The 27,533-nt window shown below is 41.4% G+C and overlaps 1 protein-coding gene across 1 annotated transcript in view; it reads left to right on the top strand.

The window, feature by feature from the left end:
* The window catches only part of LOC124285510 (hydrocephalus-inducing protein homolog), an 89,044-nt gene that overhangs the window by 33,384 nt on the left and 28,127 nt on the right, over nt 1–27,533 (top strand). The window contains 32 exon segments of the mRNA XM_046721754.1: nt 1,676–1,712; nt 3,067–3,248; nt 3,399–3,746; nt 4,761–4,902; nt 4,905–5,083; nt 5,555–5,751; nt 5,959–6,055; nt 6,057–6,233; nt 6,886–7,080; nt 7,662–7,808; nt 8,372–8,714; nt 8,806–8,904; nt 10,094–10,522; nt 10,954–11,199; nt 11,543–11,706; nt 12,240–12,383; nt 13,040–13,223; nt 14,142–14,307; nt 14,543–14,611; nt 16,933–17,157; nt 17,583–17,702; nt 17,902–18,059; nt 18,266–18,348; nt 18,934–19,113; nt 20,162–20,313; nt 20,826–21,083; nt 22,177–22,221; nt 24,621–24,803; nt 24,937–25,056; nt 25,264–25,596; nt 26,037–26,238; nt 27,002–27,101. Coding sequence (XP_046577710.1) covers nt 1,676–1,712; nt 3,067–3,248; nt 3,399–3,746; nt 4,761–4,902; nt 4,905–5,083; nt 5,555–5,751; nt 5,959–6,055; nt 6,057–6,233; nt 6,886–7,080; nt 7,662–7,808; nt 8,372–8,714; nt 8,806–8,904; nt 10,094–10,522; nt 10,954–11,199; nt 11,543–11,706; nt 12,240–12,383; nt 13,040–13,223; nt 14,142–14,307; nt 14,543–14,611; nt 16,933–17,157; nt 17,583–17,702; nt 17,902–18,059; nt 18,266–18,348; nt 18,934–19,113; nt 20,162–20,313; nt 20,826–21,083; nt 22,177–22,221; nt 24,621–24,803; nt 24,937–25,056; nt 25,264–25,596; nt 26,037–26,238; nt 27,002–27,101 — 5,704 coding nt within the window.

The following is a 27,533-nucleotide window of genomic DNA, read 5'->3' as shown; positions in this document are numbered from 1 at the left end:
CTGTGTCCGGTAGAGCTCAAAGTTTATTTACTGACGATCCAAAACAAGGAGAAGATTTCTCAAGCGTTTATTCATCCCATTATCGCCTCACGATCAAACAGAAGTGTCACGGACCACAATATCTATTTGGATAAGGACTGTCATTCTCCGTGCCTACAAGGCAGCAGGCTTGGACCCACCAACAGCATCAAATCCACATGAGATCAGGGCACTGGCCTCTACCCTCGCCTTCTACACGGTAACTGTTCCTTGAACACGATTATGGAAGGATGCTATTGGAAATCTAACATGGTATTTGCTAATCACTACCTAAGAGACATCACTACAGAAGATGTCTCTGGCATTCACCATTCTCGACCACTGGTCCCGGCTCAGCAACTGACAGTCCCTCGTGAGGCGTTAAAATATTAGCCTCACAAGATTAATATGTATTTTATACATACTCATCTAGCTTATAACTCTAAGGAGTTTTAGGGCTATGTATATATGTTCAGCTTAAGTATTCTACCTTAAGCATATACTTGATATAGTCAATTTCAGTGCCTCTATCAGAGTCACCTATATATATATATATATAATTTATATGTATTGTTCAATATATTCATAATGTAATTCCCCTTTAATGGCTTTATATAACCTATGGTTTTCTTTATACAGGAAACATCCTAAATCTAAGGCTTCATGAAGTTCCCCGTGGGGATATTACAGTATATCTATACAAAATCACTAATTATAAATCCAAAGTATTCTGTTACCCACCTCCGTTCAGTAGGATGCTACAAGCAAAGAGCATGAGTCAGGATAAGGGAAAATATGTAATTTTTAGAGTAAAATTGATATTTTATACTTATCCTGACTCATGAAGGTTAACCCTCCCATCCTCCCCACATAACACTTTGGATTTCCCTGTAAATTCAAGTGTTGGGCTCGCTAAATCAGGAGAGAGTGGAGCACATGGCCAGAGGGTGGCGACACCTTTTCCCGCCAGGGGAGACAAAGGGGAGCAACTCGTGGTGAGTACCAATTAGTGATTTTATTTTGAAGGGAGCTTCAAATAAGGAGATACAAGTGTTCCACTATGTTCGCAAGAAGAAGAAGACAAGCAAAAGAGCATGAGTCAGGATAAGTATAAAATATCAATTTTACTCTAAAAATTACATTTTGTTTTCTGTATATCTTACCATGTTAAATCTTGTCAGTTGTTTATTTGTTAGTAATAGTACTAATCTGGAAGTTGACTCAAGACCATCTTGTTTTAATTGTTTTGGCTTACAAACTTTGCAAACTATTTTGGCTAACAAACTTTGCAAACTAGCTTTTACAAAAATTTGGCCTTATTAGTGATGAAATGTGTGAAATTTTGACTGAAAATCAATGGATATTTGTCGTAAACACATTTAAAAGTTAGGTCCTCAATTGCTTAGAATACTGTAGGGATACAAGGAGCCCAGGTCACCCTGTTATTTTGAACACTGGTGAGGGAAACAGCTTGGTTATTTGAAGAATTAGCATGCGTAGCATCACTAGTGAACAGCTTTTGTTGAACACGGTCACATCCCTGTCAGTACTGCACCTGTAACTGCACCCACATTGTGTTGTTAGACTGACCGGAACTGATCAAGGACAAACAGGATGAGCCTCGGGACAACCGAGAGGAAGAGGAGGGGGATGACAGACCAGTTTCTGTAATGTCAGAGGAAGAGCTGGAGAAGGTGGGTGGTGTTCACCTGGACCTAGTTCCACGAAACAACAGTTGTTAGTCTGTGTTACATATCAGTGTTAAGATCACCTTGGTGCTGTGATTGCTTTGTGGAATGGCGCAATGAGGAATAGGGGCTGTATATTGTTGTGTGTCAGAGAAGTAGCATGAGCACTCAGGTGACATCAGTTCTGGTTCATCAGTTGATGTATATCCAGCTGGTTGCATTTATTGTGGTGTGTAGGGGTGGGTATTGCAGAGAATATTCATATTACGATATATTGCGATGCGAAAGCATATATTGCAATATGCATTGCAATATATTGCATGAAGTATTTTAAACAAAAAACTACTTATAATTCGAGTTACTGCTTGATTCATAGAGCAAAAACACAACAAAATCACTATGCTTGATTAAGCTTTAATAACAAATTTTAATCATGATAAAATAAAAATGTGAATAATATTTGGCACAAATGAAACAAGGAAATATCCGAAGATTTCCGAGTATTACGACGTTTTCCTAATGCATGTCAAGATACCGGTTTTCGATCAGCGTATCGCAATACATATCGTTTTCATGTCTGAACCGGTAAATACCGGTAAACTGGGTATATTGCGCAGCCCTAGTGGTGTGTCTCCTGTACCTGTCCCTAGTTAGTCTGTCGTCATATACCTAGGTTACACAGCCCTTGAACATATACACTGCAGATTGTGTTCTCTTGTAGTGTTTGTTTACTGTAATGTGTAGAGGTTGTTTTAAACAACTGCAGGAATATGATTTCATTCTGTGGTAGCCCTATGATATCTACTCCATAGATCAGCTGGCTGTGCTGGCCCACCGTGCTGGTTGTATACCAGGGTATATGATGATGATGATGTAACTGACAAACTTTCACACATACATACACGAGCTACACGTGTCACTAGTAGAATTAATGTGATTTACAAGCTGAATAGCTTCGTACACCATGAGACTGAAGGTTGATTTGTGTATGTGCATGTTCAACATGTACATCTTGGAAAACTAAAATAAACCAAAATGCATTTATTATAACTAGTTGATAAGTTACATAGTGTTCCACTATGTAACTAGAAGAAGACAAGTTGAGTCAGGAGTTATCAATTTTATTCTAAAAATTACATTTCAGTGAAATATTTGTGTCACAATTAGATCAGTCTTATGACAGCTGTCATTCTCTCGGGATCAAAACTCAAACAGTGAACATTTATGATGTCCGAAGTGACATCACATCACCTATCACATCTGTCCAAGCTGACCAATCTACTTGTATATGTTTCTTCATGACAGTGACTGGCCAATCAGATAGCTGGATTCTTCACGGCTAATGATAATGTATTTACAGGGTCAGCTGGAACAGGAGGCTCCCCAGAGGGAGGGGTCAAGAAGGAGGACATTGAACGGCTTGACCTCCATAGTCGCTTCTCACTTCGTCCAGAGGAGGAAGATGCCCTCAAATCTAACCGAGTCCTTACAGCTCTATTGGAGCGGGACCAGGAGGCCATCACACCCATTGGAGTAGAGGAGGTGAGGACAGACACACTCTCCTTTTAATAAGATGAATATTTTGTTGATAATTTGTCACAGGGGCTGTTGGTGATAGTTGTAATTTGCTGGATGGTGTACAAACAAAGAGTAAGTTAATTGTCTTCTAAAAATGATGTCTTATACTTTCAGGTGTTTGATATTTTGCCCTTGTATGGAACTCTTCAACCTGGAGACACAGAACAGATAACCTTGACCTTTTATGGCCATGCTGATATCTGGGGTCAGGTGAAGGCCATCTGTGAGATTGAAGGTGGCCCAACATATGAGCTGACACTGAAGGGAGAAGCTTCCTTAGTTGAGTACACATTTGACTGCCGAGACATTGACTACGGCAAACAGATGTATGACCAGATGGCGTCAGCTGAAATAACTCTTATAAACACTGGCAAAGTAGGATTTGAGTTCAGCTCTATTGGCATGGATCCCACTCTGGCAAAGAGACCTTTCCCAGGAATACCAATCATGGTTCCTCATTCGGTAAGTATCAAGGTTAGAATTGATCTTGAGTAATCTATGCTTGTCGTAAGCGGTGACTAACGGGATCGGGTGGTCAGGCTCACTGACTTGGTTGACACATGTCATCGTATCCCAATTGCGTAGAATGATGCTCATGATGTTGATCACTGGATTGTCTGGTCCAGACTCGATTATTTACTGACTGCCACCATATAGCTGCAACATTTGCTGAGTGCGGCGTTAAACAACAAACCAATCAGCCCATTCCAGCAAGTCTGGCTGTTATTATCTTATGTTAAATTATGGTAGTTATGATCAACTTGGCATTTTGTTAGACAGGGCCCTAGGTTTGATATTAATTTCTGTTTTCACCTGTCCAAGTAACTAATCTGATACCAAGATGCCACCTGGCTAGTGGTAACAGTGTGAATAGACAAGGAAATGTCTCTAGTCCTGAATTTTACAAGTCTCAATCTGGCAGACTTATGTAAATTATGTTTGTAACATCGCAGTAGGTAATCCCAAAAATCTTAATATATGCTCTTTAGAAATGAAGGACTTGGCCTTCCTGCTGTAATGAGCAATCTGCTTTGATACATTTGCCTCCGGACCGCCTCCGTGGTGTAGTGGTTAGAGCATTCGCCTGGAGAGAGCGGAAGGTTGCCAGTTCGATCCCCAACCACGTCATACCAAAAGACGTTAAAATATGGTACTTGTTGGTTCCCTGCCTGGTACTCTGCATTAATGGGTATAACAAGGACTTGTCAGCTCAGAGTCAGTATAATGCGTCTAAGTGGGGTATTCATGCTTCACTGCGGCATGGTATCTCAGTGGGCTAGCACTATAAAACCAGCCTGGGCTAGTACAAGCAGCTGCACATACACATACACACGCATGCACGTCGTTATATGAGCGAAATATTCTCAAGCACGACGTTAAACCCAATTTCACCTCACCTCACCTCACCTCACATTCACCTCGCATTTGCCTCGCACCTTTTATACTGCTTTCACAGTAATGTCATCTCTGCTTCAGGGCTACATTGAACCTCTGAGTGAGCAGAAAGTGACTGTCAAGTTCTTGCCCGGAGTACCAGAGAAGTTCCACAAGAACTTCATGATCCAGGTAGCTCACTTCGAACCTGACATCATCAACTTGTATGGCGAAGGCGTGTTCCCCGGATATCTCTGGATCTCCCAAGGTTCAAGGATCCTGACCTCCACTATGATCTGATGTTGAAGGAGGCCAAGGAGAGCCTGACGAAGGGGGTCAGGAAACTGGACCATCATGCATCAGAACGACCCACCAGCGCTCTCACCTACATGCGCTCACACAGGATGACTGAACATGTTGTCCAGGTAGACCAGACTGTTATTGGATGTGGAATTGTTGTTCTCAATGTGTATTTGTGTACTGTCAGTGATAGTCAGATTTGATGTGAAACTGGTTTTAGTTTTTATCATTTCTCAAGAGATTGTGTTTGGTTTTAATTTGAAACATTTGTTCTGACTTCCTGTAAAATCAGGGGGCTGTGGGGTAGTCTTAGTGGTTGAGGCATCCGCTCGTCACGCCAAAGATCCAGGTTCGATTCCCCACATGGGTATAATGTGTAAAGCCCATTTCTTGTCCCCCACTGTGCTAGTCCTGAATATTGCTAAAAGCGGCATAAAACCATACTCACTCACTCAGTGTAAATTCAGAGAAAAGCACTTTTGACTTGTTTTTGCATCACTATTATTGATATATTTTTCTGAAAGAAACTTAAAAGTCAAAGAATAAACATTCTGTTAATGATTGTCACTGTTATACAATGACTTTCATCCTTCCAGCACGAATCGGTACCCTCTGACCTTGAGCTCCAGATGGAGGCTGAACGTATTGCTGTACGGGACTTTGCCCTAGAGCTACAGCAGGGGTCAGCACGAGCTGACTTGTATGAACTAACACCACCTACAAGCAACGAAAGTCGAGACACACATGCTACTGGTGACTCCAAGAGAAGCAGAGGGAAGAAGATGAAGATGAAGTAGGTCGCCATGGATTCATTCTGCTGCTTAGTTCCTGTTCGACTCAGTACTAATATTTACACAAAACCTGATCTACAAGGAATATTGTGTAATTTGAGTGAAGGAATGCTGTACAATTTTTCTGAATAGGGTATTCCCTTCCCTTTGTCCATAATTTGATGTATATTGCCATTCTGTCTCATGTTAATTTGTATTTTGCTGTCCAGGCCCCGACTGCCAGAGTATATCCTGGACTTTGGCCATGTTGTGCTGGGAACTGTGAGGACCCATGTTGTCCATGCTACCAACACCGGCTGGTTCCCTCGCGTCCTTCCAGGTGGAGCGGGATAACATCCACCACCATGGCTTCCACATAGAACTGGACCGTGTCCGCAACCTGCCAGGTGCTCCTGACCATGAGACTGTAGACTTTGTTGTGTCCTTTGACCCTAGAGGAGCCAATCTGCAGCTGGGGCAAGTGGAGACCATCGTTCCTATCAATGTAAGTATCTGATGAAAAGCATGGAAAGCAATTTCTTTATTGTCCCCCACCGAAACACGGAACGGGGGACTATGTATTCAGCGGGGTCCGTCCGTACGTATGTCCCGATTTTTGTTAACGCGATATCCCATGAACCGTTGTACCCAAGACACCAGTTGGTTTTGGTGACCTTGACCTCATTTTCAAGGTCACCACTGCACTTTGACCACTTATCAAACTCTTGTTAACGCGATATCTCATGAACTGTTGTACCCAATGTCTTCAAATTTGGTGACAGCCTACATTGGGAGATCACGTAGACACCATTTGATTTGGGTGACCTTGACCTTATCTTCAAGGTCAGCACGCCAATTTGACCACTTTTCAAACTGATGTAAATGTGATATCTCATAAAAAATTGCATCCAATGTCTTCAATGTTGATAGCCTACATTGGGGGATTATGCAGACACCAGTCATTTCTTGTATGTGACCACCCAAAAAAAAAGTAGTAAATATGTTATAAATATTTCATTCTTCTTTAGCGGCGGGGGACATTGCCACATTAGTGGCAAACACTTGTTAGTGTTGTTGTGTGATGACGAACAATGGCAGGTAAATATTAGCCCATTGCTGCTTCTGAAACTTGTAAAATGTTTGCTGTCTTTGTTCAGATTGTTAATGGACCCCAAGTAGCCATCTGCCTGCGGGCCAATGTAACGATGCCTGACATGGAGATATCTGATGATATGCTGGACTTTGGGGATGTTCGGTGTGGGGAGTGTAGAGTGATCACTGTACAGCTTCACAACCACCAGCAGGTGCCCTGTGAGTGGAACTCACAGCTCTCAGACAAGGACAGAAAACAGGTCAGTGTAGGGGAGCTTAGCTGCTCAAGTGCAGTGGTTGCTTTGTCTAAGAACTTTTGGATCAAAGGAACTTTTGCCTTTAATAGATTAAGACAGATGTTGATTGAACAAATTTGGTAATACAGAGTTAGCATTGTTACCGTCAAGTATATTTTCCTGGCATCATTGCAATCCTATTACAGAAAACATGCAGCCAAAACACTTTGGATGAAATATGTCACAAAGTTTGTCACAAAAAACATTGCCAGTTATTTCAACTAGATAATGTTGTTACTGCTGGCATAGTCACATATACAAGCAGTTGAAATGTTTCAGATTTTGAATAGTTTGTGGACTTAGGAATATTTGAGATGTTTGACATCTAAATGTAGTAATTCTAAAAACAGTACATAATCAGGAATGACTGTATAGTTTTAATGAAAATCAAAAACGTTTAGCATGGTATATGATAACACAATTTGGAGTAGGCTCCTCTGTAACAGAAACAGCAGAAGACTTAAGTTTTGAAATATAACTAATTGGACTGCTGTCTGGCAGTCAGCCATCTTTGTGAAACGTTGAAGTTGAATCTCTGTTTACAGGCTGACCGCCACATCCCCATGCATCTGAGACGTAAGCTGCGGCAGGAGAAAAAGAAGCCACAGCACTATGAGATCATGCCCCCCACTGGGATGCTGATGCCGGGCCAGAGGACCAATGTACAGGTCAAGTTCATGCCTACCGAAGAGGTCAGTGTTTCACAATTCTTTGTATAACTTTGTGCCACTCTCTGCTTCTGTGGACTACTGACTGTTACGGTACTTTGTGAACAGATGAACCCTGTAGGGATTCTGGGTTAGACCTGTTCTGGTCATAAGAGGCAACCTGATGTACTCAGTCTTGGTGACTTGGTTGAAAGTGGGGGGCGGTGGGGCAGCCTAGTGGTTAAAGCATTGGCTCGTCATGCCGAAGACCCAGGTTCGATTCCCCACATGGGCACAATGTGTGAAGCCCATTTCTGGTGTTCCCCGCCGTGATATTGCTGGAATATTGCTAAAAGCAGCGTAAAACTAAACTCAGTCAGTCAGTCAGTGGTTGATAGTGTGTCCTCAGACAGCGTGGATTGTTGCTGATAATATCAATCACTGGATTGTCTGGCCCAGACGAGGTTATTGACAGACTGCAGTCATATGGGTGGAATATTGCTAGGTGCAGCATTAAAACAATAGACAAACAATATTGATAATGTCCTCAAAAACATTGGTAGAACTTTGAGTCTCTGTTAATAGATACACATTATTCGCTGTTTCAGAAATGCTACGAGAATCGTATACCGATCAGGATTTCTCAGAGCAGTCAGAGGATCCTGTTGCTTTGTCGAGGTCAGGGCCTTGAGCCTCGTCTTGAGTTTGATCGCAACCTGGTTGAGTTCGGTCCCATCCTGCCTCACAGCAGTGGAGATGAGCAGGAGATTGTGGTGAAGAACCCATGTAGCTTCCCTATAGAGTTCTACAACCTGGAGTGTGACGAGGGCTACCTGGAGGAGGAGAAGGTGCTGCGTCTCATGAAGGGGTATGACGAGTACAACACCATACTTCTCCCTCCTCGCAACCCCGGTGACAAACTGCCACACGAGCTGCTCGACCACTATGATGGTAAGAAAGAATGAAGCACTAATGATCTCTAACTTTTTTCTTTCATTATAACTATAGTTTGCTACACGTCTTTTGAACAAATATTTTGTAGAGCAAATGAAGAAATTGGAGGAAGAGGAGAGAATCAAGAGGGAAGCAGAGGAGGCAGCTGAAGCAGCTCTGAGAGAACAGGAAGAGAGAGAGAAAGAAGGTCAATCTTGTTACTCTTTCCATTAGTGATTCCGGTTAGATTCACCTAGATCATAAGAGGAAACTACAGGGAGGGTTGGATGTTTAAAATGTGTATCCTGGATGAGTGAGTGAGTATGGTTTTATGCCTCTTTTAGCAATATTCCAGCAATATCACGGTGGGGTACACTAGCAATGGGCTTCGCACATTTATTGTACCCATGTGGGGAATCGAACCAGGGTCTTGGGTGTGATGAGCAAACCCTTTAACAACTAGACTACCCCACCGCCCCGTATCCTGGATGATTGTGTGTTGATAGTTAGTTGATACATATTGTCTCATACTGTCAACGTTTGATCTACCTGGCTGAGACCCTGTGGGTTTAGAATTGGTCTGCAGCAACCAATGTTTGTCAAGAGGTAGCTGAAGGGCTCAGGTGGTCAAGTATGATGCATCCCAATTGGGTAGGTCGATGCTCGTGTCAGTTATTGTCCAGGCTCAATAATCCACCAACGACTGTCATATACAGTCAAATCCCGATGAGTCGAATGCCGGTGTCTCAAATATTATGCATAACTCGAAGTACCTGTCGGTCCCGACCATTCCCTGTTATAGTTGTCATCATTTGAATACCGGTTACACGAATTCGTCTCATAAATACAACGATGACTCGAGAAGAACATTTGGTCCCATGAGATTCAAACAACAGCGATCTTGTATACATAAGCTGAAGTCAGTCAATGAGAAGTTGATTGGTGTAGCAAACTGATCCAATTAACAAACCAGCGCGGCTCACACCTTTCCGCCTTTGACGGGTGAGTTCAAAAGGCAGATTAGTGATCTTACGGAAATCACTGTCTGTGCTTATCAGACTGGAACTGATAAGGTGGCCCTGTTAGTGATAGGGAAATCATTAGATAAACAAATGCTTAGGCTTTTTTTTCTACCCTCATAGACATACCTATGTCTGGAATACATCGATAAGTCGAATTTATTACTTGGTCCCCAGAGATTTGACTCATCGGGATTTGACTGTAGCTGGAATGTTGCTGAGGCAGATGTTAAGCATTTAACAAACAATCCTGGTTGAGTCACTTGTATCCACATCTGTAGCACTCAGAGAAACAGGAATTTGAGTTTGCGAAGAGTGTATATGGGGAAAATAGTGTGATGCTGTATGAACAATTTTATCTGTCTCTCGTCACAACAGAGCATGGTGATGAGGAAGGCAAGGAGCATGACGACACAGAACAAGCACCAGCCATTGTCATGACAGTACCATCTCGGGAGATGACACCCCGGGAACCACCACCAAAGACTATTTCAGATGAAGAGGAAAAGATTAAGAAAGATGAATCTTGGAAGGTACGGAAACCCTTTTTCCAAGTCTCTTACCAGTGCCTAACTTGTCATGGATGGGAGGATGTAATAGTCAACCATGTTCTCATGATTATTGGAGGAATCATCTTTTGTATTGCAGAAAGAGACAAGGAGAACACAGTTGGTGTTGGAGAGCTGGAAATCACTCCAGTGTCTGCTGCCATTGCCCGACATCTTGGTATCGACCTTACTCCTGAAGGCAAGGCGGCTCGGAACCGACGAGGCATCAGTCTCATTGTACATGGACCACCAATGTCAGGTAACTCCCAGGATGAATAACTCAATATTACAATACCTGTTCAGTTCACCTTAGTCGAGATTACATTTGTCCTGAAATCCCAGTTTTTGGATGGTCAGGTTTGAAGGTCTTCCTACAAAGTGTTTGTGCAGAGGGCATTGCTTGATATGTATTAATTGTTCATTTCTCTTTAAGTTGATTTACTTTAAAAGTTAGAAGTCTGTATGGCAGTTTCATGAAATTTTCATCAATGTGTAAAACCTTCTCAACAATCTTTTAAAGTACAATGAGTGACTATCTTGTGACTATAATCAACTTCAGAATCAGAATCACCAACTGCAGAAAAAGTGCTGATGTAAGGTGTAATTTGAGAAACAGGCTGATGATGATCTTTGCACTTATAACTATACAGTCACACATGGAAATCCCATCAACTGATGTTTCTTTTGCAGGCAAATCCAGCACAGTGGTGATGCTGGCCAAACGCTACAAGGCAGCCATACTTTCTGTAGATGGGGTTGTTCTTGAGGCCATATCCAATGGCAACACTCCATCGGGTCTCAAGGCCAGGGAACTGTGTGCTGAAGCCGCCAGAAGGAAGGCCGAGGAGATCAAGGGCTTGGAGCCAGATGACCCTGAGAAGACTAAGGCAGGAGGTCTGAGTGTGGAGGCTCTCACTGCCCACACACAGGGAACCGGTAAGTGCCTTAAACCATGGAACGCTGGCCCCCAAAACAGACTGCATTGATATAATAGGAAACATTAAAACTTGAGAATGTCTCATGTAGAAATTTCATTGTTTTAATTCTAGGAAAGTGAATCCAGAGAGGTCAGCTTAATTACTGTTCCTTTTCCCATGGTCAGCAGAAATGGTGGAGGGCCTGCTGTTATATATTTGTCAGTGTTGCTATGAGCTACACTGTAAGCCTGTAGAGTTTGGGTTTTTCAATCTGTCTTTGAATGTTTAGACATGCAGAATTTCTGTGTTGTGACATACCAAAGGAGGGTAACAGCAGCTCAACTGGGGACTGTCATATTTAGTTCCAGGCAGTGGAGTGGTAGGTGGAGCAGCCTCCATGGTTTCCAACAGAAAGACAAGCACCATCTCTGAACAGAAAGGCAAGGAGAAGCATCATGGTGGCAGTGTCCTTGGAGCCAAGACTGGAGTCAACACATCCTCCGTAGATGGAGCCACAGGCAGTCAGGTAGATGGTGATTTTTAATGCTTCGTTTTTAAAGACTTGGTTAATTTAGAGAATTCTCCTTGGTATTGTTTTAGCCATTTATTCTCAGGGCACTGTCTCATATGGAGTCGAATCGTGTTATCTCAGACTTGGATTTGTCACTCATGGTTGTGTCAGAAAGTCCAGTCCCTGTTAGGTCATTTGGTAATAAGGTCAAACCCTGGATAACAATTTCTCCAGTCCCAACGAGTTTGAGACAATACAGTTCCACTGTATTTGCCTCAGTTTCAGATTAAGGAATCAGTTTCAGTTTTCAGATTAAGATATAGGCAAAAAGTTGGTACTCTGGCTGAGCCAGATCCAGGGGCTTTGTAAAGGGTGGGGTGCAGAGTATCAAAGTTTCAAAGTGAGTGACAACAAATGATAAACGGACTGACATGTGTTGTTGCTTGAAGTACTTCACCCCTCCTTGCTCTCCAGTGTGCCTAAGTGGTCTGCCCAATGAGTTCTGGTTAAACTCTGTGGTAGTGAGATTGATGTGTTGTATCATGCAGGTGCCAAGTAGTCCCCCACCCCTGGCAGCCCCCATTGCCCGCCGTCTCAGTGTCAGTGCTTCGGTGGCTGGGGAGGAGGGGCTGATGAGCTGTATCCTGCCCGAGGAGCTGCTGGTGGAAATTCTGGCCGAGAGATGCAGGTAGGTCAGCCTGCAAACACTTGTTAGAAACAGTAACTGTCACCCAACAACTGCAAGGTTCATCTTCTGTATGAATCTTGAGATTTAGGTCACATATTTAACTGACTAATAGAAAATAGACATCGTTTATACAGGGACATGTGTGGTGATAAAGGTCAGAAAATATCACATGTACCGTTGCTTCTCATGAGAGTCAGTTAAAATGAGAATCAGATGACTATGTGTGACCTGACCCCGATTTCTCGAAACAAACTTAAGTCTGAGTTTTGACTTAAGTTCGAATTTTTACTCAAATTTGAGAAAACGCATTTCACATGTTGAACTGAAATTGATATTAAACTCAAACATAGTAGACAATTTGAGTTTGGTGGATAGATTACTTAAGTTGTTTGGGCTTTTTTATTTAAAAAATGCAGTTTAGTTACAAATTCATCTGTTTCAAATTGTCCAACTCAGTTTGAAATTTGAGTAAAACTGAAGTTTGTTTCGAGAAATCGGGGCTTAGTCATCACAACACAGGGGTATAGATAGTTGCTCATGCTATCAACCACTGGGTTGTCTGGCCCAGACACAATTATGGCTTAGATGTTGTTCAGTTCATAACTAAAACAGCTTTTACTCACTCTGTGGTACATGTATATGGTACTTTTGTCCCCACAGCTGGATGACTGCCATCGGGGTGTGGTGTTCGATGGCCTGGAAACACTGTTCTCCCAGAACTACCTCACCACAACCAATGCCATCCTGAAGTCTCTCAACAACCGTCGCTTTATCTTCTTTGTGACACTCAAGCTGGACTACAACATCCTCAAGGAGCAGGAGAAGAAAGATATGGAAGAGAGAGGTGAGCTCATTATCCAGAGACCTCTACACATGCTGTCAACATGTATTCTTGAACCATGTCTGTCTCTCTCTGCATCAACATTAGACATGATCTTGTCAACGTTTAGAACAACGTGGTCTTTGAATTCGGTACTATCATACATAAAGGGGTAGCCAGGGCCCCATTTCACAAAGCTATCATAGTGCTACGACTGCCGTAAGTCTTTGGTAAAGTATAGGAGTATGGATCATCTTAGTGCTACGATCGATTGGTGAGACGGTACCCAGGGCGATAGTGGCACATGGTCCCGAGTACAGCACCAATTGCTGATAAAGGTCAAGTTAAACCATGTTTACAAATAGAAAATTCAGAATGAGAAAGAGATTGTAGATCTTCAGTCCTTCCCCACACTGAAGCACATGTGGGTTTCTTATACAGTTGACTCTGAAATATGTGTCTGTTCACTTAGAAGTGAATCGGTAGCTTTCTATCACCTCACACCCAGGGTGAGTATCATCTTGTATCTTGTTAAAGGTATCATGTATACTGTCTGTGCTGTGTTACCTCCCTTAGGCATTTCCGAATCTATGATCATGGGTTTGAATCCAAGACTGACTGACTGACTGAGTTTCGTTTTACGCCGCTTTTAGCAATATTCCAGCAACATCACGGCGGGGGACACCAGAAATGGGCTTCACACATTGTACCTATGTGGGGAATCGAACCCGGGTCTTCGGCGTGACGAGTCAACGCTTTAACCACTAGGCTACCCCACCGCCCTTGAATCCAAGAATCACCATGATTATGTTTCTTGGTTTGTTACCATCATACCTGTACTCATGGCTTTTCACCAAAGTGGTCAACATCTTAGACCTGCATCACCCCAGTCTAACACATTTACCAAGTCATTCCCTACAACACTGGGTGTGCTTGTTGTAGAGAACCAGGCACGTGCAGCAGAGGAGCAGGAGCGACAGAGGCTGGAGGACATGTCAGAGGATGAGTACGATGCCCTCACAGATGCTGAGAAGGCTGTTGTGGACAAGAAGAGGCTTGAGATAAAGAAAGAAAGAATCAAGAAGTATGTTTTGAGAGGCATTTACAAGTTTGAAGAACATGAACACATGAGATGTTTAAGGATGAAATGTCACTGCAAATAGGAAAGAAGTTATTATTGATAAATGTCGGTGTCTTCAATAAAGAAGTAGGTGGCAGCACCTATCAACTTATTGCAATTATTAGCAATCAGCAAAGATTCTGTAGAATTTCCCAGATTAGATCTGAAATATCAATAACTGTGGAAATGGTATACAATGGCTGCTTTTCGTGTCACAGAGAAGAAAGGAGAGAGTTAAGAAAGAGCTTGAGGCCATGGAAGAAGAGAGAAGGAGGCTGGAAGAAGAAAGCATGTAAGTAATTATTTCTTGTCCCATCTACTTGAGAAGATATTCAAGTTGTTCCATGCCATCAATAAGATTCTATATAAGCATTAACATTACATTATCTTAGGCAATACAGTATGTTAATAAAGTTAGTGTTGCAAGCTTTCAAGATTTTCACTTGATAATTTGAGTCAATATATTGTCACTTATGCCTCATAGAAATACAGCTTGGTATATGAATTGTTCATGACGTCATTTTTATTCTCTCTTAATGCTGATAGGGCCGTTGTTGCATCTATGTCTGAAATACCTTGGTGAGGAATTTTAAGACTTAATAAAAACAGCATGCCCATGTTCACAGGTTTTCGTATAATCTACAAGCTCCATGCATGAGTTGATTATGATTTCTTCATGTTGTATACACCCCATGGTCTTGTCATGAAACATGAGGGTATTTGTTGCCAATGCTATGCTCCTTCATCACTGGTATATATTATGTACACTTAGCTATGGTGTCACTATTTTCAACTAAAGATCAAGACATAGATGGCCTGGTTCGAGTGATAGGGAAACCACAGCGTGCTCAGATCAGTGAGCACTTAGATTATATCACACAAGTGGCAACACTTCTCATGGTTTTTTGCCCTGCAGAAAGAGAGTGGACTAGGGTTTACTTGACTTTTGTGATCAGTGGGCCCTGTTGATTAGCTTACAATAGACACATTTCATAACCATTTATTTGGTTTGGTTTGGTTTGGTTTAGGAGATAAACATTATGTGTTGGTCAATTTCTGGGTGTTGTTGAGTATTTGAAGCATAGGAATTCATTTTGAACCTAAGGTCCACATGCGTTTTTTCTGTCTGCACTCATTGACATCAAGTGAAAAAAGTACCGATTATTTATACGTATTAATACACAGTGAATAGTCTTGCAATTTCAGCGAATCGAAAACCATTCAGTCATGTTTTTCAACCAATCAGATTAAAGAACACACTGACTTTTGGTTTACAATGTTTAAGGCTGCACTCAGCAATATTCCACCTATATGGCGGCAGTCTGTAAATAATTGAGTCTGGACCAGACAATCCAGTGATCAACAGCATGAGCATCGGTCTACACAATTGGGATACCATGACATGTGTCAACCAAGTCAGCGAGCCTGACCTCCCGGTCCTGTTAGCCGCATCTTACAGCAAGCATGGGTTGGAAGACCAAGTCTAACCCAGATCTTCATGGTCATAATCATGTAGCAATGCAGCCTTTGTGTTCACCGATATGGAAGGTCGTAGTGTACATGGTAGATACAAGCTCTGTGAAGTATTGAGAATCTTATGCTGTGTATCCTTCATATTGATAGTAAATTCCAGTAACACCATCATTCTAAGGTTGTCACATGCTATTTGTACTTAGATTTGAGCATGAAATAACACAGAACCATATATTATTTTATATACTAGTATATTATTAAGTCTTCTTCATTCTTAAGTTGTTCACATTTAGGAGTAGAAAGAGGTACTGCCTGAACAGTAGCTTGCTCAGTGATGACTGCATGACATAGTGATCATCTTAGCATCTGGGGTGATTGGGTAGCCGAGTGGTTGAAGTGTTCACTTGTCATGCCCAGGCACAGGTTCGACTCCACGCATGGGTATCCCCAATGTGTGAAGCCCAATTCTGGTGTCCCCTGCAGTAATATTGCTAAAGGCACCATAAAACCCAACTCACTTACTCATCTTAGCATCTATATGGGCACAATCAGCCATCTTGGAATGATAAACAGGAAACACATATCATTCACTTCACTTGACCTGGAAGGAGATCCCTGCTGATAAGTATTTGTGATGCTGACCAAGTGGAACTGTCATGTTATGTTATGAGTCAGTTCCCATTTTCACCACAGTTTATATGCTGGTATTGCTTTCTCCACATTTAAAAACATAAATGTGATTATTCTTTAGCCAATTCCCAAAGCATATAAATAATTTGAAATTAGAAATTAGAAATATTTTATGTTTTATCCATATGTAGTTTACATACACACTAGCAAAAGTGTTATCAGAGCTTACAAGTTTACAAGCAACAGTTGTATGTATGGGTTGTCATACCTTCATTTCTCATTTCTGACAGGGTTTTTTTTAATTACTGAAACTGCACTATTTATGCTTCTAGGATTTGATGGATTTGCAAATAACCTGACATTAAATATATTTGTATGTGGCATATTGTGCACTTGAGTCCACGTTTGAAATCTAGAATAATGATGATAATGAAATGGTATAGTTGCTGAGACAAGTGTGATTTCCATGGCAAGTTCTCTCCCTTCATTAGACCTTGACCTTTCTTCCAGTAATAAACCAAAGAAAACAAAGAAGGGCAAGGATGCTAATAAGGACAAGGATAAGAAGGGCGTGGCCAGCAAGGCCGCCACCCAGCCGAGCCAGGATCGTGTGGGGCAGAAGTCCCAGGGTGGTCAGCGGCCACATGACAGTGAACACACAGCCAAGGCTGGCTCCAACACAGAGAGACCAGAGTCCCACCAGACTGAGAAGTCTGACACACAGATTGATGACAAGTAAGTTTTAGTGTCATACAGATTGAACAAAACTGAACAAAATTGAACAAAAATATTTTCAAAGAGTATTGGTGATGTATGTTAACGATAACCTCAAGCAGAATTAGTGTTGGAAAAAAATACAAAGAGGTGTCTTTATATTGTGGATGTTGATTTTTGCCAGTAGTATTTGATTACCATACAACTTCTGCTAATAGCGTTTTCTAACAATTTTACTCGCCACATACCTAATTCACCAAAAACAACAACGCTGTCATTTCCAAAGACTTATCTGAAGCCAAACTAGCCCTATCTCCACAAATTATCCCTTCAAACCAATGCTACCCTATGTCCCGAAACTATCTCATCCACACAACTCGCCACACACCCGTCAAACTCCAATGACTTCAGCTTTTCACTAAGCTTCATGTCAACTTGTATGACAGAAAGAAGAAGGCAGGCAAGGATGGGAAGAAGGATGGTAAGGGCAAGGAGGATGGTACTGCTGGTGGAGATGGAGAGGGTAAAGATGCACTCAAGGAAGCAGAGATACTGCTCATGCAGAGGTAAGTAAATGGAGTGTAGTCTGTGCCTCATAAGGTCTGCCATGTTGATTTCAATAGTTGTATCAGAATCCAGTGATCATGGATGTGAATTTACATCCACTCTGGACTATTATCTTTGCACCCATTTCTGGTGTCCCCCGCCGTGATATTTCTGGAATATTGCTGTAAGTAGCGTTAACACTCACTCTTATCTATGCAGGTTCCGCACCTTTGAGCATGCCCAGAATGAACTGACTCATCTCCTTGAGTTCTGGGACAGAACTACCCTACAGATCAAACGTCCCCCAACTCCATCTGAGAAGTCAGAAGAGGATGGAGCACAGCATCCTCCATCAGGGAAGAAGGGCAAGGGGAAAGGTAGGACAGTAATAGCCATTGCTTTGGTCAGCATGGAAGCCTGCAGGCTAAATTTCAAATGAATTGAGTTAACACTGGAGCATTGTCATGAGTTATATTTTCACAGACAAACCATGGGCAAATGAAAACTCATCTTGTTGGAGTATTCTCTCGAACTGATACTAAAACCTTGTGTTTTGTGTGAAAGTGATGTTTCTTTTTTCCAGACAAGCATGACAAAGAAAAGGAGAAAGAGAAGGAGAGACAGAGACAGCTGGAGAAAGAGATGGCAGAGAAGGCTGCTAAGGAGGTGAGTCTTCAAACCCTGTTTGGATTTTTATTGTGGAATGACACAAATGTACTGCCTTCGTTTGATCCAAATCAGTAATGTTTAAGAATTTATCGACCAGTAATATATGAAAGGTTTTTGTACTAATGAACTGAAAGTAATTACCCTCCTCTACTTGTTATATTTTTGGATAACCCTCTCCCCACTTCATGTCCTTTTAATTATTTCCATAACCATCCCACAAAAAGACAAAATGTTGAAAGTGCTTAATATTTTGTTATTATTTTCATAACCATCTCTATAAATGCCAATAAGCCATCCTTCCTTCTAATAGATAACAATCCCCTAGTGGAGACCAGTTAATGCTGATTTCAGAAAAGGAACCTAGTCACAGTTGGCTATTCAGTTTTCAGGGTGAATGATGTAGGACAGGAATCACAAAATATCCAAACATGGGCTTAAAATTCAAAACAGTACATAACATAAACCCATCAAAATCAAGATTCCCTACACGCCAAATACACTTATTGCTCTACAGTGTTACCACAGTCTTGCATCTTCTGTTTCTGTAACTCCTGAACACGTCTGCTGTTCCCTCTGCTGTAGGCTGCTCTGGCTGCAGCTCAGGCTGATGGTGATAGCCAGGATGGTGATCAGATTGATGACCCCAACAAGAAGGTGGAAGATGGAGTTGGAGTACCCAACATCATCATCGACTGCTCAGACAAGACTGTCCACCCTGGGGAGAAGATCATGCAGGGAGAGAAACTGCCCACAGTGGAAGAGGTCAGTACGGGAACCTAACTGGACAAGCTGGTTATATTTTGACACGTTAATGCTCTGTGACAATGAGGGTGCTAGGTAGCCTAGGACTTATGTTTGCTTCTGTCCCTACACAGGTATGAGAAGCCAATTTATGAGGTTCCTCTTATGATATATTTCTAATATTGCTTAAAGTGATGTTAAACACACATCCTCTCACCCACTCACTGATGAGAGGTGTCAATGTTGAATATTATGTAAATTTCATCAACCAAGTAATATTCGCCTTCTTAGATTAAATTCCCTCCTTTTACTGTGTAATATAAGAGGTGTGAATGTAGATACGTATTGCAGAATGTGTGAAGAGGGGGTGAATGAAAATGTTATACATTTTTTGTTTGAGTGTAATGCTTACAATGTAATTAGAGATAGGTATGTTCCTGTAAATAGTCAGTTATATTTAGTCACTAATTGCCATTAATATATTAACTAGTAATTGTAGATATACCCTTGTAAATTGTTCCAATTACATCAAATAAGCTCTTGCTCATAGAAAAATGTTACAAAATTAGCCATTTACTTGAATTACTTTGTACAGTTACTCCTATTCTACGAAAATGTATTCTTTTTGCACGTATTGTACATGGGCCGATGACCTACAAACCAAAATAAAAGAAGAAAGAAAGAGAGTTGTCAATGATTTTGCAAGAATTTCAAGATTTGGAAAAAGCAGAATTTCCCATAAAATGTCAAAGTTGTGAAAAGTGATAACATATGTCAATAACTCCAAATTGTATTAGCTCTTAGGATACCTATAACAGTAACAACACTGCTCTGAGCTAGCAAATTTTTCCATCCCCGGATTTTGTATAGTGGCTTTGAGTCCTGTACTTGGCTCTTTGTATTTTGTGTCCAATTTAATTTCATATGGACTATTGTTATCTCTTTTTAGACTAGTGGGTGAAATCCCATACTGCATAGTTCTAGTATTTTTGGTCGCGATAAATTACTTAACTCCATTCCCATGGTCTGTTTAATGAGCTTGGTAAGGAGGATCCTTTTGTCTCCACAGGTTATGGATGGCCTTGGCCTTGGCCCCAGAGGACCTCCTATCCCACCCCCAGCAGAGTTTGCTGTTGTGCCCTACCCAGTGAAGAGGAGGCCACCGCCACTGTCAGAGTTTGGAGGACGCTACGCCTTCATTGCTGCATCTCCTGATGACCCGTAGGATTTCACATTTTGTCATTTATATACCAGATGATTATCCTGACTGTGATGTTTCAGTACGTTTGTCGTCTCTATCCTCATGGCTTGCTGGAGGCACAGGTTGTCCAGTTTCCATAGTACTGCTTTGTGTTTGCAGAGTTGCATCACTTAAGTGTGACAATCCAGATTTAGCCAACTTATGTTTCTTCATTCCACTATACCTGAGACCATATTCTGACCAAACCAGTGACTGGGTTTCATCTAGGTGGTATGTGTCCGAGACATGCAACCCCTCAGGCAATTGTCCCACTTGAAGATAACATGGTGTGATATAAACTAAAACACTGGTCAAATTGATGTTAAAGCAGTTTCACTCACTGAGTCCTGCTGCCGTGTATTGTTCTGATCGCCTTGAGCTGTCTTTTAATTAACAGACAGCAAGTTTTGACACATAACTGGAGATTGCTACCCACTCAACCCACAAACCATCCTATCTGGAATCGTAAAGACTCTGTCTGTAAACATTTCAGGAATATAGGTGTTGATGAGAAACCCAAGGATATGGAACTGGAGGAGGAAAAGTCTGTGACCCCTGATAAGATCAAAGAAGATCATTCCACACCCACCAAAGGCAAGAGCAAGGGTGGGGACAAGCCCAAGACAGGAACTGCTGAGAAAGGGCGCAAGGGTAGTGCTGATAGGAAGAAACCGGGAAGACGCAACTCCATGCAAGTGCCATCCCCACCCCCTGGGGCAACCACACCCACATCAGAGGCTGATGGACAAAGGTAGGAGCACACTTCATTGTGTACTTAACAGTGTGCAAATATACTACAATACTGAGTGAAAGTGTTCATTTCCCCTCTAAACTTTTCTCTGCTGCAGCACCCAACCACTGCAATGCATGCTGTAGGTTGATGATAGTAGTATTTTGACACATTTTATGGATTTGTGATTTCTTCCTAAAGTCACCAATATCACCAGCTTTCTTTAATGTTTACAATTCAGTCAGCACATGTCCAAAGAAATAAAATATCAATCAAATGCATGTTCCCATTTTCTTCAATCTCAACCCGTATATTTGCATATTCCCAAACATCCCTGAAATAAGAATAGATAAATGACTTCAAGTTCATCAGTTTTCCTTTTATGCAATTGCCCTTGGTGTGAACATCATAACCTGTGCTGTGATGACTTAGCCTATGCTATGGATGACGTAGCCCGTGGTGTGAACATCATAACCTGTGCTGTGATGACTTAGCCTATGCTATGGATGACGTAGCCTGTGCTGTGGATATCATAACCTGTGCTGTGATGACTTAGCCTATGCTATGGATGACGTAGCCTGTGCTGTGGATATCATAACCTGCACTCTACCTTACATTGCCTGACATTGATAGTGAAGGAACTTATCTATACCTCTTCCCCTCTTGTCAATGACCCTATTATAAATATATAATTGAAATATATAACCTATTCCCGTTACTTTCAACTATTTATGCCATCCTCACCCACAGGCTTGTGTTACCGTGATTTACTACAGAATATACCATTCATGCAATATTTACATAAGGCAGGAGGGAACTTCAAGGTTGTTTTCCCAATTTACACTAGTGATAGTTACCTCTATAAGTGACTTACATCAAACACATCAAACAATGTAACTCGTTAAAATCAGATTTGCAAAAATACAAAAACAATCTCCTGGAATTATTTCCTTCATTTTCATAAAGTTGTGGTGTCTCAGAATTGACCTGCCTTATCAGATATTGTATTTGTTTTGTATACATGATGCTAATGATCACCAATGCCCCACCTGCAACAGGCTGCGCTATATATGCACCATATACTCACTGCATGTCTAACACATGTACCTTACAGCACAACAGGAGAACCACCGGCTCTCACTGAGCCTAAAACACCAAAGTGAGTATCGATATAGGGTTTTCCACATCAAGTCTTTCCCAACTTGTTAGTCAGCCAGTCAGTTCTACAGAGAATCTCAGAGCTATGCCTGTCTATGTTGCATCAGTCATAGAGCTGGGATCTCAGTAACTTGTAGGCTTCCTGTAGTTTTCCTCAACATAGCTAGTCCAAGGCCAGTGTTTGATGCAGTGCGGGATGAGTAGGCCTCAGCAGTTCATTGCTTCATATATCTGTATTCTCAAAGCAAGAACACAGAAGATAAATTTTAAATATTTCTTTTTACAATGTGTTAATTAAAACATTATTTTGCTTTCAAACACAAGGGTTTGAGTATGGTTTTATGCAGCTTTAGACAACATTATAGCAATATATCAGAGGATAAGGGCTTCCAAATTTTACCATGTGGGGAATGAGACCCAGGTCTTCAGCATGACTGGAGAATGCTTTAATAACTTGGTCATTCCACTGCCCCTTCAAATACAAAAGTTTGGATCATTTTGCTTAAAATGTTATATGGAATGAAACATGTACAAACTGAATATTTTCAAGTTAAGTGATTTTCCTTCTTTGCTTAGGTGAAAGGTATGCACCTTTCTGTGTCAATTATTCTTGACATGGCAGCTATTCTTGAATACTTTATTACAAAATCACACCTAACAGAAAAGTCAAATTTGTGGGAGTAAAAGTATGAGAAGATTCTAAAGACTGATTAATTTGTTGAGGCTGTAGCACTGCACACTGCCCATCAAACATCACATGAAGTATATTAGCTGCTGACTGTAAGCTATTTGCTAGTGGCTAAGATATAAGAGATACTGTTCTGCATAGTGATCTTTCTGCCACAACTGCCACAACTGCTATAACTCCCATGCATTAACACAGACTTGCATCAGTTGTAACAGTATGTTCACTGGATGGAACGATGCCCTGTTCGTGTTGAAGCCAGCTTGTATAGACAGTCTGTTATGTCTGTGTGCTAGATCTGCAGGTTACTGTTGTCAACAAAGTCAAGATGTGAATGTGGAAAACCCACTTACATGTTGTTTGTTGTAGTATGTTTAAGAAATTGAAGGCTGTTGTCAACTTACTCTGAATATACAGACTTGATTTCAGTGTTTCAGGCAAATATCTCATCATTCTCATCTTAAAAAAAATAAATAAATACTCTTGAGAAGAAACTGTATTTCAAATACACAACTCTTCACATACTGTGAATGTGCCCACCGAAATATAATTGTGTGAAATCATGTTTGTATATTCAGTGTAAACTTTATCAGTGTAATTGAAAGGGCATCTTATTCTCTGTTACCAATTCAGCTGCTTTATATGTTATGTGTACGTTGTGTAAGGTTTGTGTACATCTGTTATTGACCTGTATTTACTGTTATTCCTGACAAGGGTGAAAACCAGTGTTTGGGGGGTCAGTTTTGTGTGTGTGGAACAGGGAAGATAGTGATGACTTCCACTTCTTTATTCGTTTTGATGTTTTAGTCCAGGGGTTGGTATATTTATCAAGAAAGTCATCACCTACCCCTGTATTGAAATGTTAAAATGAAAGTTGATGTTCATCTCATCTCGGATTCACACTCACAAAAACATAACTGCACTCTAGTCTTTGTACTTTGTAATTCTATTCTAACTTTACTACCAGGGTCGTTGGTTTATGGTTATAGTTTGGGGAATTCTGTGTCACAGTGTGTTATGTTCATCTTAAAGAGTTTGTCATCTACAAGTTTTTATTGGTCATATTCTTTCTGTGTATTTTGAGTGGCAGTACACTCTATTGCAAAATCCTCTATTTTTACTTATATTTCACTTAAGGTTTTTACTGTCTTTTTACTAAGTTATAACCCTGACTTATATACTGTATTTTCTTGACTAAAGAGCACACCCAAGCATAATATGCAATCCCTGTAGGGGCAGGGGAGACAATATTTTGGTAAAGAACTTAAATCACCATGCACAGTACAAATATTGTATCAATCATTTCAGTGAACGTTCAACAGCAATAACAAATTCAAACTGTATTGTCTCTAAATCTGCCAAGCATTGCTTCATATGCAGATATTAAAAACATTTCACTTTCCCAATATGATACACATTTTGTGGCAAACTTATCACAGGAAATGTGTAGTCTCTGACATTTCTGGATCAACAAAGTTTGACCTTGAGAGGCCAAAAAAACTTCCTTTTTACAGTGAGAGTGACTTTTCAGTGTTTCCATATATTGTTATTCTTCCCAACAAAGTGTTGCATAGCTGTCAATATCTCTTGATATTTTATTTGCATTGTTTATACTTCAGAAGTATTTAAGATCTTTCAAAGATACAGCTTCAGTCATATTGAATTCTGAAAAGAATCCTCACAATCTCTGTAAAAAACTTGTGTTTGTTCTTCAGGATCACAATATTCCGCTGGGTGGTTCCTGCCAATAGCGAGGTCGTCCTGAAACTCCGCTTCCAGTCTGAGGAACTGGGACAGTTTGACCAGACACTCAACTTTGAGATTGTGGGCACTCGGAGGCGCTACCAGCTGTACTGTCGAGGCGTGTGTGCCTTCCCTACCATCAGCAGGGAACCAAGGTAGGGAGGTTCTCAGAAAGCTTGGTAGATCCTGTCAGAATTGTGAAAGAACAGAGTGTTCCCTGACTTGTTTTCAGTAGTTTATATGGTATTTTCAGGCTCCGACATTCACTGATAAACATATTCGTTCCAGAATCGTTTTCCAGCATCGTAAGAAGAACAAGAAGAGTGATGAGATTGTCATCAAGAAGTATGTCCTCATGACTGAGATATTTGAGTTTGGGCCACTGCTGGTTGGCAAATCTAGAGACAAGTAAGTCCATCTCACTGAGTTACAATTATCTTAGCAAGATGTTGTCATCGTCTTTTCATCAGATCAAAGCTGCAGAAAATGTTTATCCAAAACTACTTTGTGACTAATGTTGCTTAACTGCATCTAATTTGTGACTATAAAGATGTGCACATGTTCGGTGACACAACATCTGCAAGTAGCATCCTCATCTTCTTGTATTTATTTCAGATACAAGGAAGGCAAATACCCAGAGAACATGGAGCAGTTAACAGTTCTCAACACATCCCCACTGGAGGCCGACATCAGCTTCTGTTTCCTCAATGACAGCAAGGCTGAGACGTACCTCCTGGAACCCCCTAACATGGTCCTCAAGCCAGGAGAGTCACAGCCACTCACAGTCTGGGCCTACCCCAAGGCTCCAGGGCAGTACAAGGATGCCATTGTTTGCTGTGTGAGAGAGAATCCAGAGCCTATCATCTTCAACATCTCCTCTGATGGCTTCAGGCCGGAGCTGGAGTTGGACAAGAAACAACTTCACTTTGACAAAGTGCTCCTGCACAGGTAAATATTCCTATTGTTGTCACTAGTTTCCTTCTTCTTATGTCAATTTGGATTTGGATTTTTATGGCTGGGGGTGAGGTGGAGGTAGGGGGTGATCAGGTCATTCTCTTCTTCCTTACTCTTATTGTGTAATCCTAGATTGAGTGAGTGAGTGAGTTTGGTTTTATGGCTGGCAATATCCCAGCAATATCACGGTAGGGGGGCTTCACACAGGTGCCCATGTGGGGAATCTCTTCTTTCCTGACACTTTAACCACTAGGCTACCCCACCGCCCCTCCTAGATTGAACAGGAACTTGGAGTTGGTTCTGTTGATGTATGTTGGTGACTGTACTGTAAAAGTTGCAAAGATTAATGTGAAGTACTGTGTTATGTAATAATACTTCACACTAACAGTGGATTCCTGTGGGTTGAGGTGACAAGACAAATTTATGACTTTCAGGAAGGACACTAAGACCATCTTCCTCCGCAACCCGACCCAGCTGCCAGTGGCGTGGAGACTGAGTGGCTTGGAGAACCTGGGTGATGACTTCACCGTGGCAGCAGAGAGTGGGGTAGTGGACCCCCTGTCAGAGTACAGTCTCAACGCCTTCTTCCGTGCCATGAAGCCTGTACAGACCAGCAAGAAGATGATCAGGATGGAGGTGAGATGCCTCATAGTTTTGGAGCCTTTTTATGCATTCATTTTAAATTATTTAAATCAGATTTTACTTATGGACTAGAAATGATTTCAGCTGAGCTGCATACCTCCAGGGACCAATTCCAGAAAGCTATCTTAGCATTGAGGTGATAGTAACTCCCACTGTGTATTTTGTCTTACAAAGATTGGAGTGCTTAGTTCTCTTTCTGGAATGGGACCCAGGACATAACACACGTTATATTTGGGATTGCACTTTCTCAGTAAAGTACAGATTCTAGTAGTTTTGTTAGGTTGAGTCCCATCCAGGATTCGAACCCACACTTTCAGAGTCACACACCTAATCACCAGCACACAAAGTCAGCCATCTAACCCACTCAGCCATCACTGGTTCCTCAGAATGTTACTTTGGATTTGTGCCTTTCAGTGTGACTGCCTTTGTGGCATAAAAGTAGTCTTTGTATCAATGTTTTCTTGACATTCTTTGTTTGTTGTTCAATGCTTCACTCAGCAGTAGTAGTCCTCATGAAAATGTCAATATGTGCCATTATTTGTTACCTTCCTTCATGTGTTCTGAATCTTATGGGGGCGGTGGGGTAGCCTAATGGTTAAAGCATTGGCTCGTCACGTCGAAGACCAGGGTTCGAATCCCCACATGGGTACAATGTGTGAAGCCCATTTCTGGTGTCCCTCGCCTTGATGTTGCTGGAATATTGCTAAAAGCAGCGTAAAACCAAACTTAGTCAGTCAGTCTGAATCTTATGTTGCAGATCATGGATGTGGACAACATCATGGGTGTGGTCCACACTGAGCCGATCCAGGTCCTGGCTGAGGCCTATGATGTGGCTCTGGACATGAGCTTCCCTAAAGGCAAGTGTTGGAACATTCAACATAGTGGTTATACCCACTGGACGAAGTTACCATGATGGATTTAGGATGTACAGGTGTACCTATTCTGTAAGGGACTGCAATTGGCTGTGCAGAGTTGCATCCCTTGGGTGCACCAGAAACCTATGACTATATGATTTTGGGTTTTGATTCTGGTACGCCTGATTTCTTTTCGAGGTTTGCCAGCACCATACACATGGGTTACACCAACTTGGTAAATGTCAAAGACCCTCATCACTACGGATGTCCATCCTACATCAAGCTGACACATGATATAACTCCATTACTTCTCAAAACTGCATTAAACACAGCTAACTAACAGGAGAGAACATTGACTGTCCCTTAACAGATGGTATTGTCTTTAATTTCTTTGTTTCATTCAATATGAACACAATGACATTGAAAATAACAAAT

This window comes from Haliotis rubra, unplaced genomic scaffold, assembly GCF_003918875.1.
Source record: "Haliotis rubra isolate DU_JTF1 unplaced genomic scaffold, ASM391887v1 Scf11, whole genome shotgun sequence".
Taxonomy (NCBI): domain Eukaryota; kingdom Metazoa; phylum Mollusca; class Gastropoda; order Lepetellida; family Haliotidae; genus Haliotis; species Haliotis rubra.
Note: the sequence above shows the minus strand (reverse complement) of the source record. Positions and strands in the feature narration are given on the sequence as shown.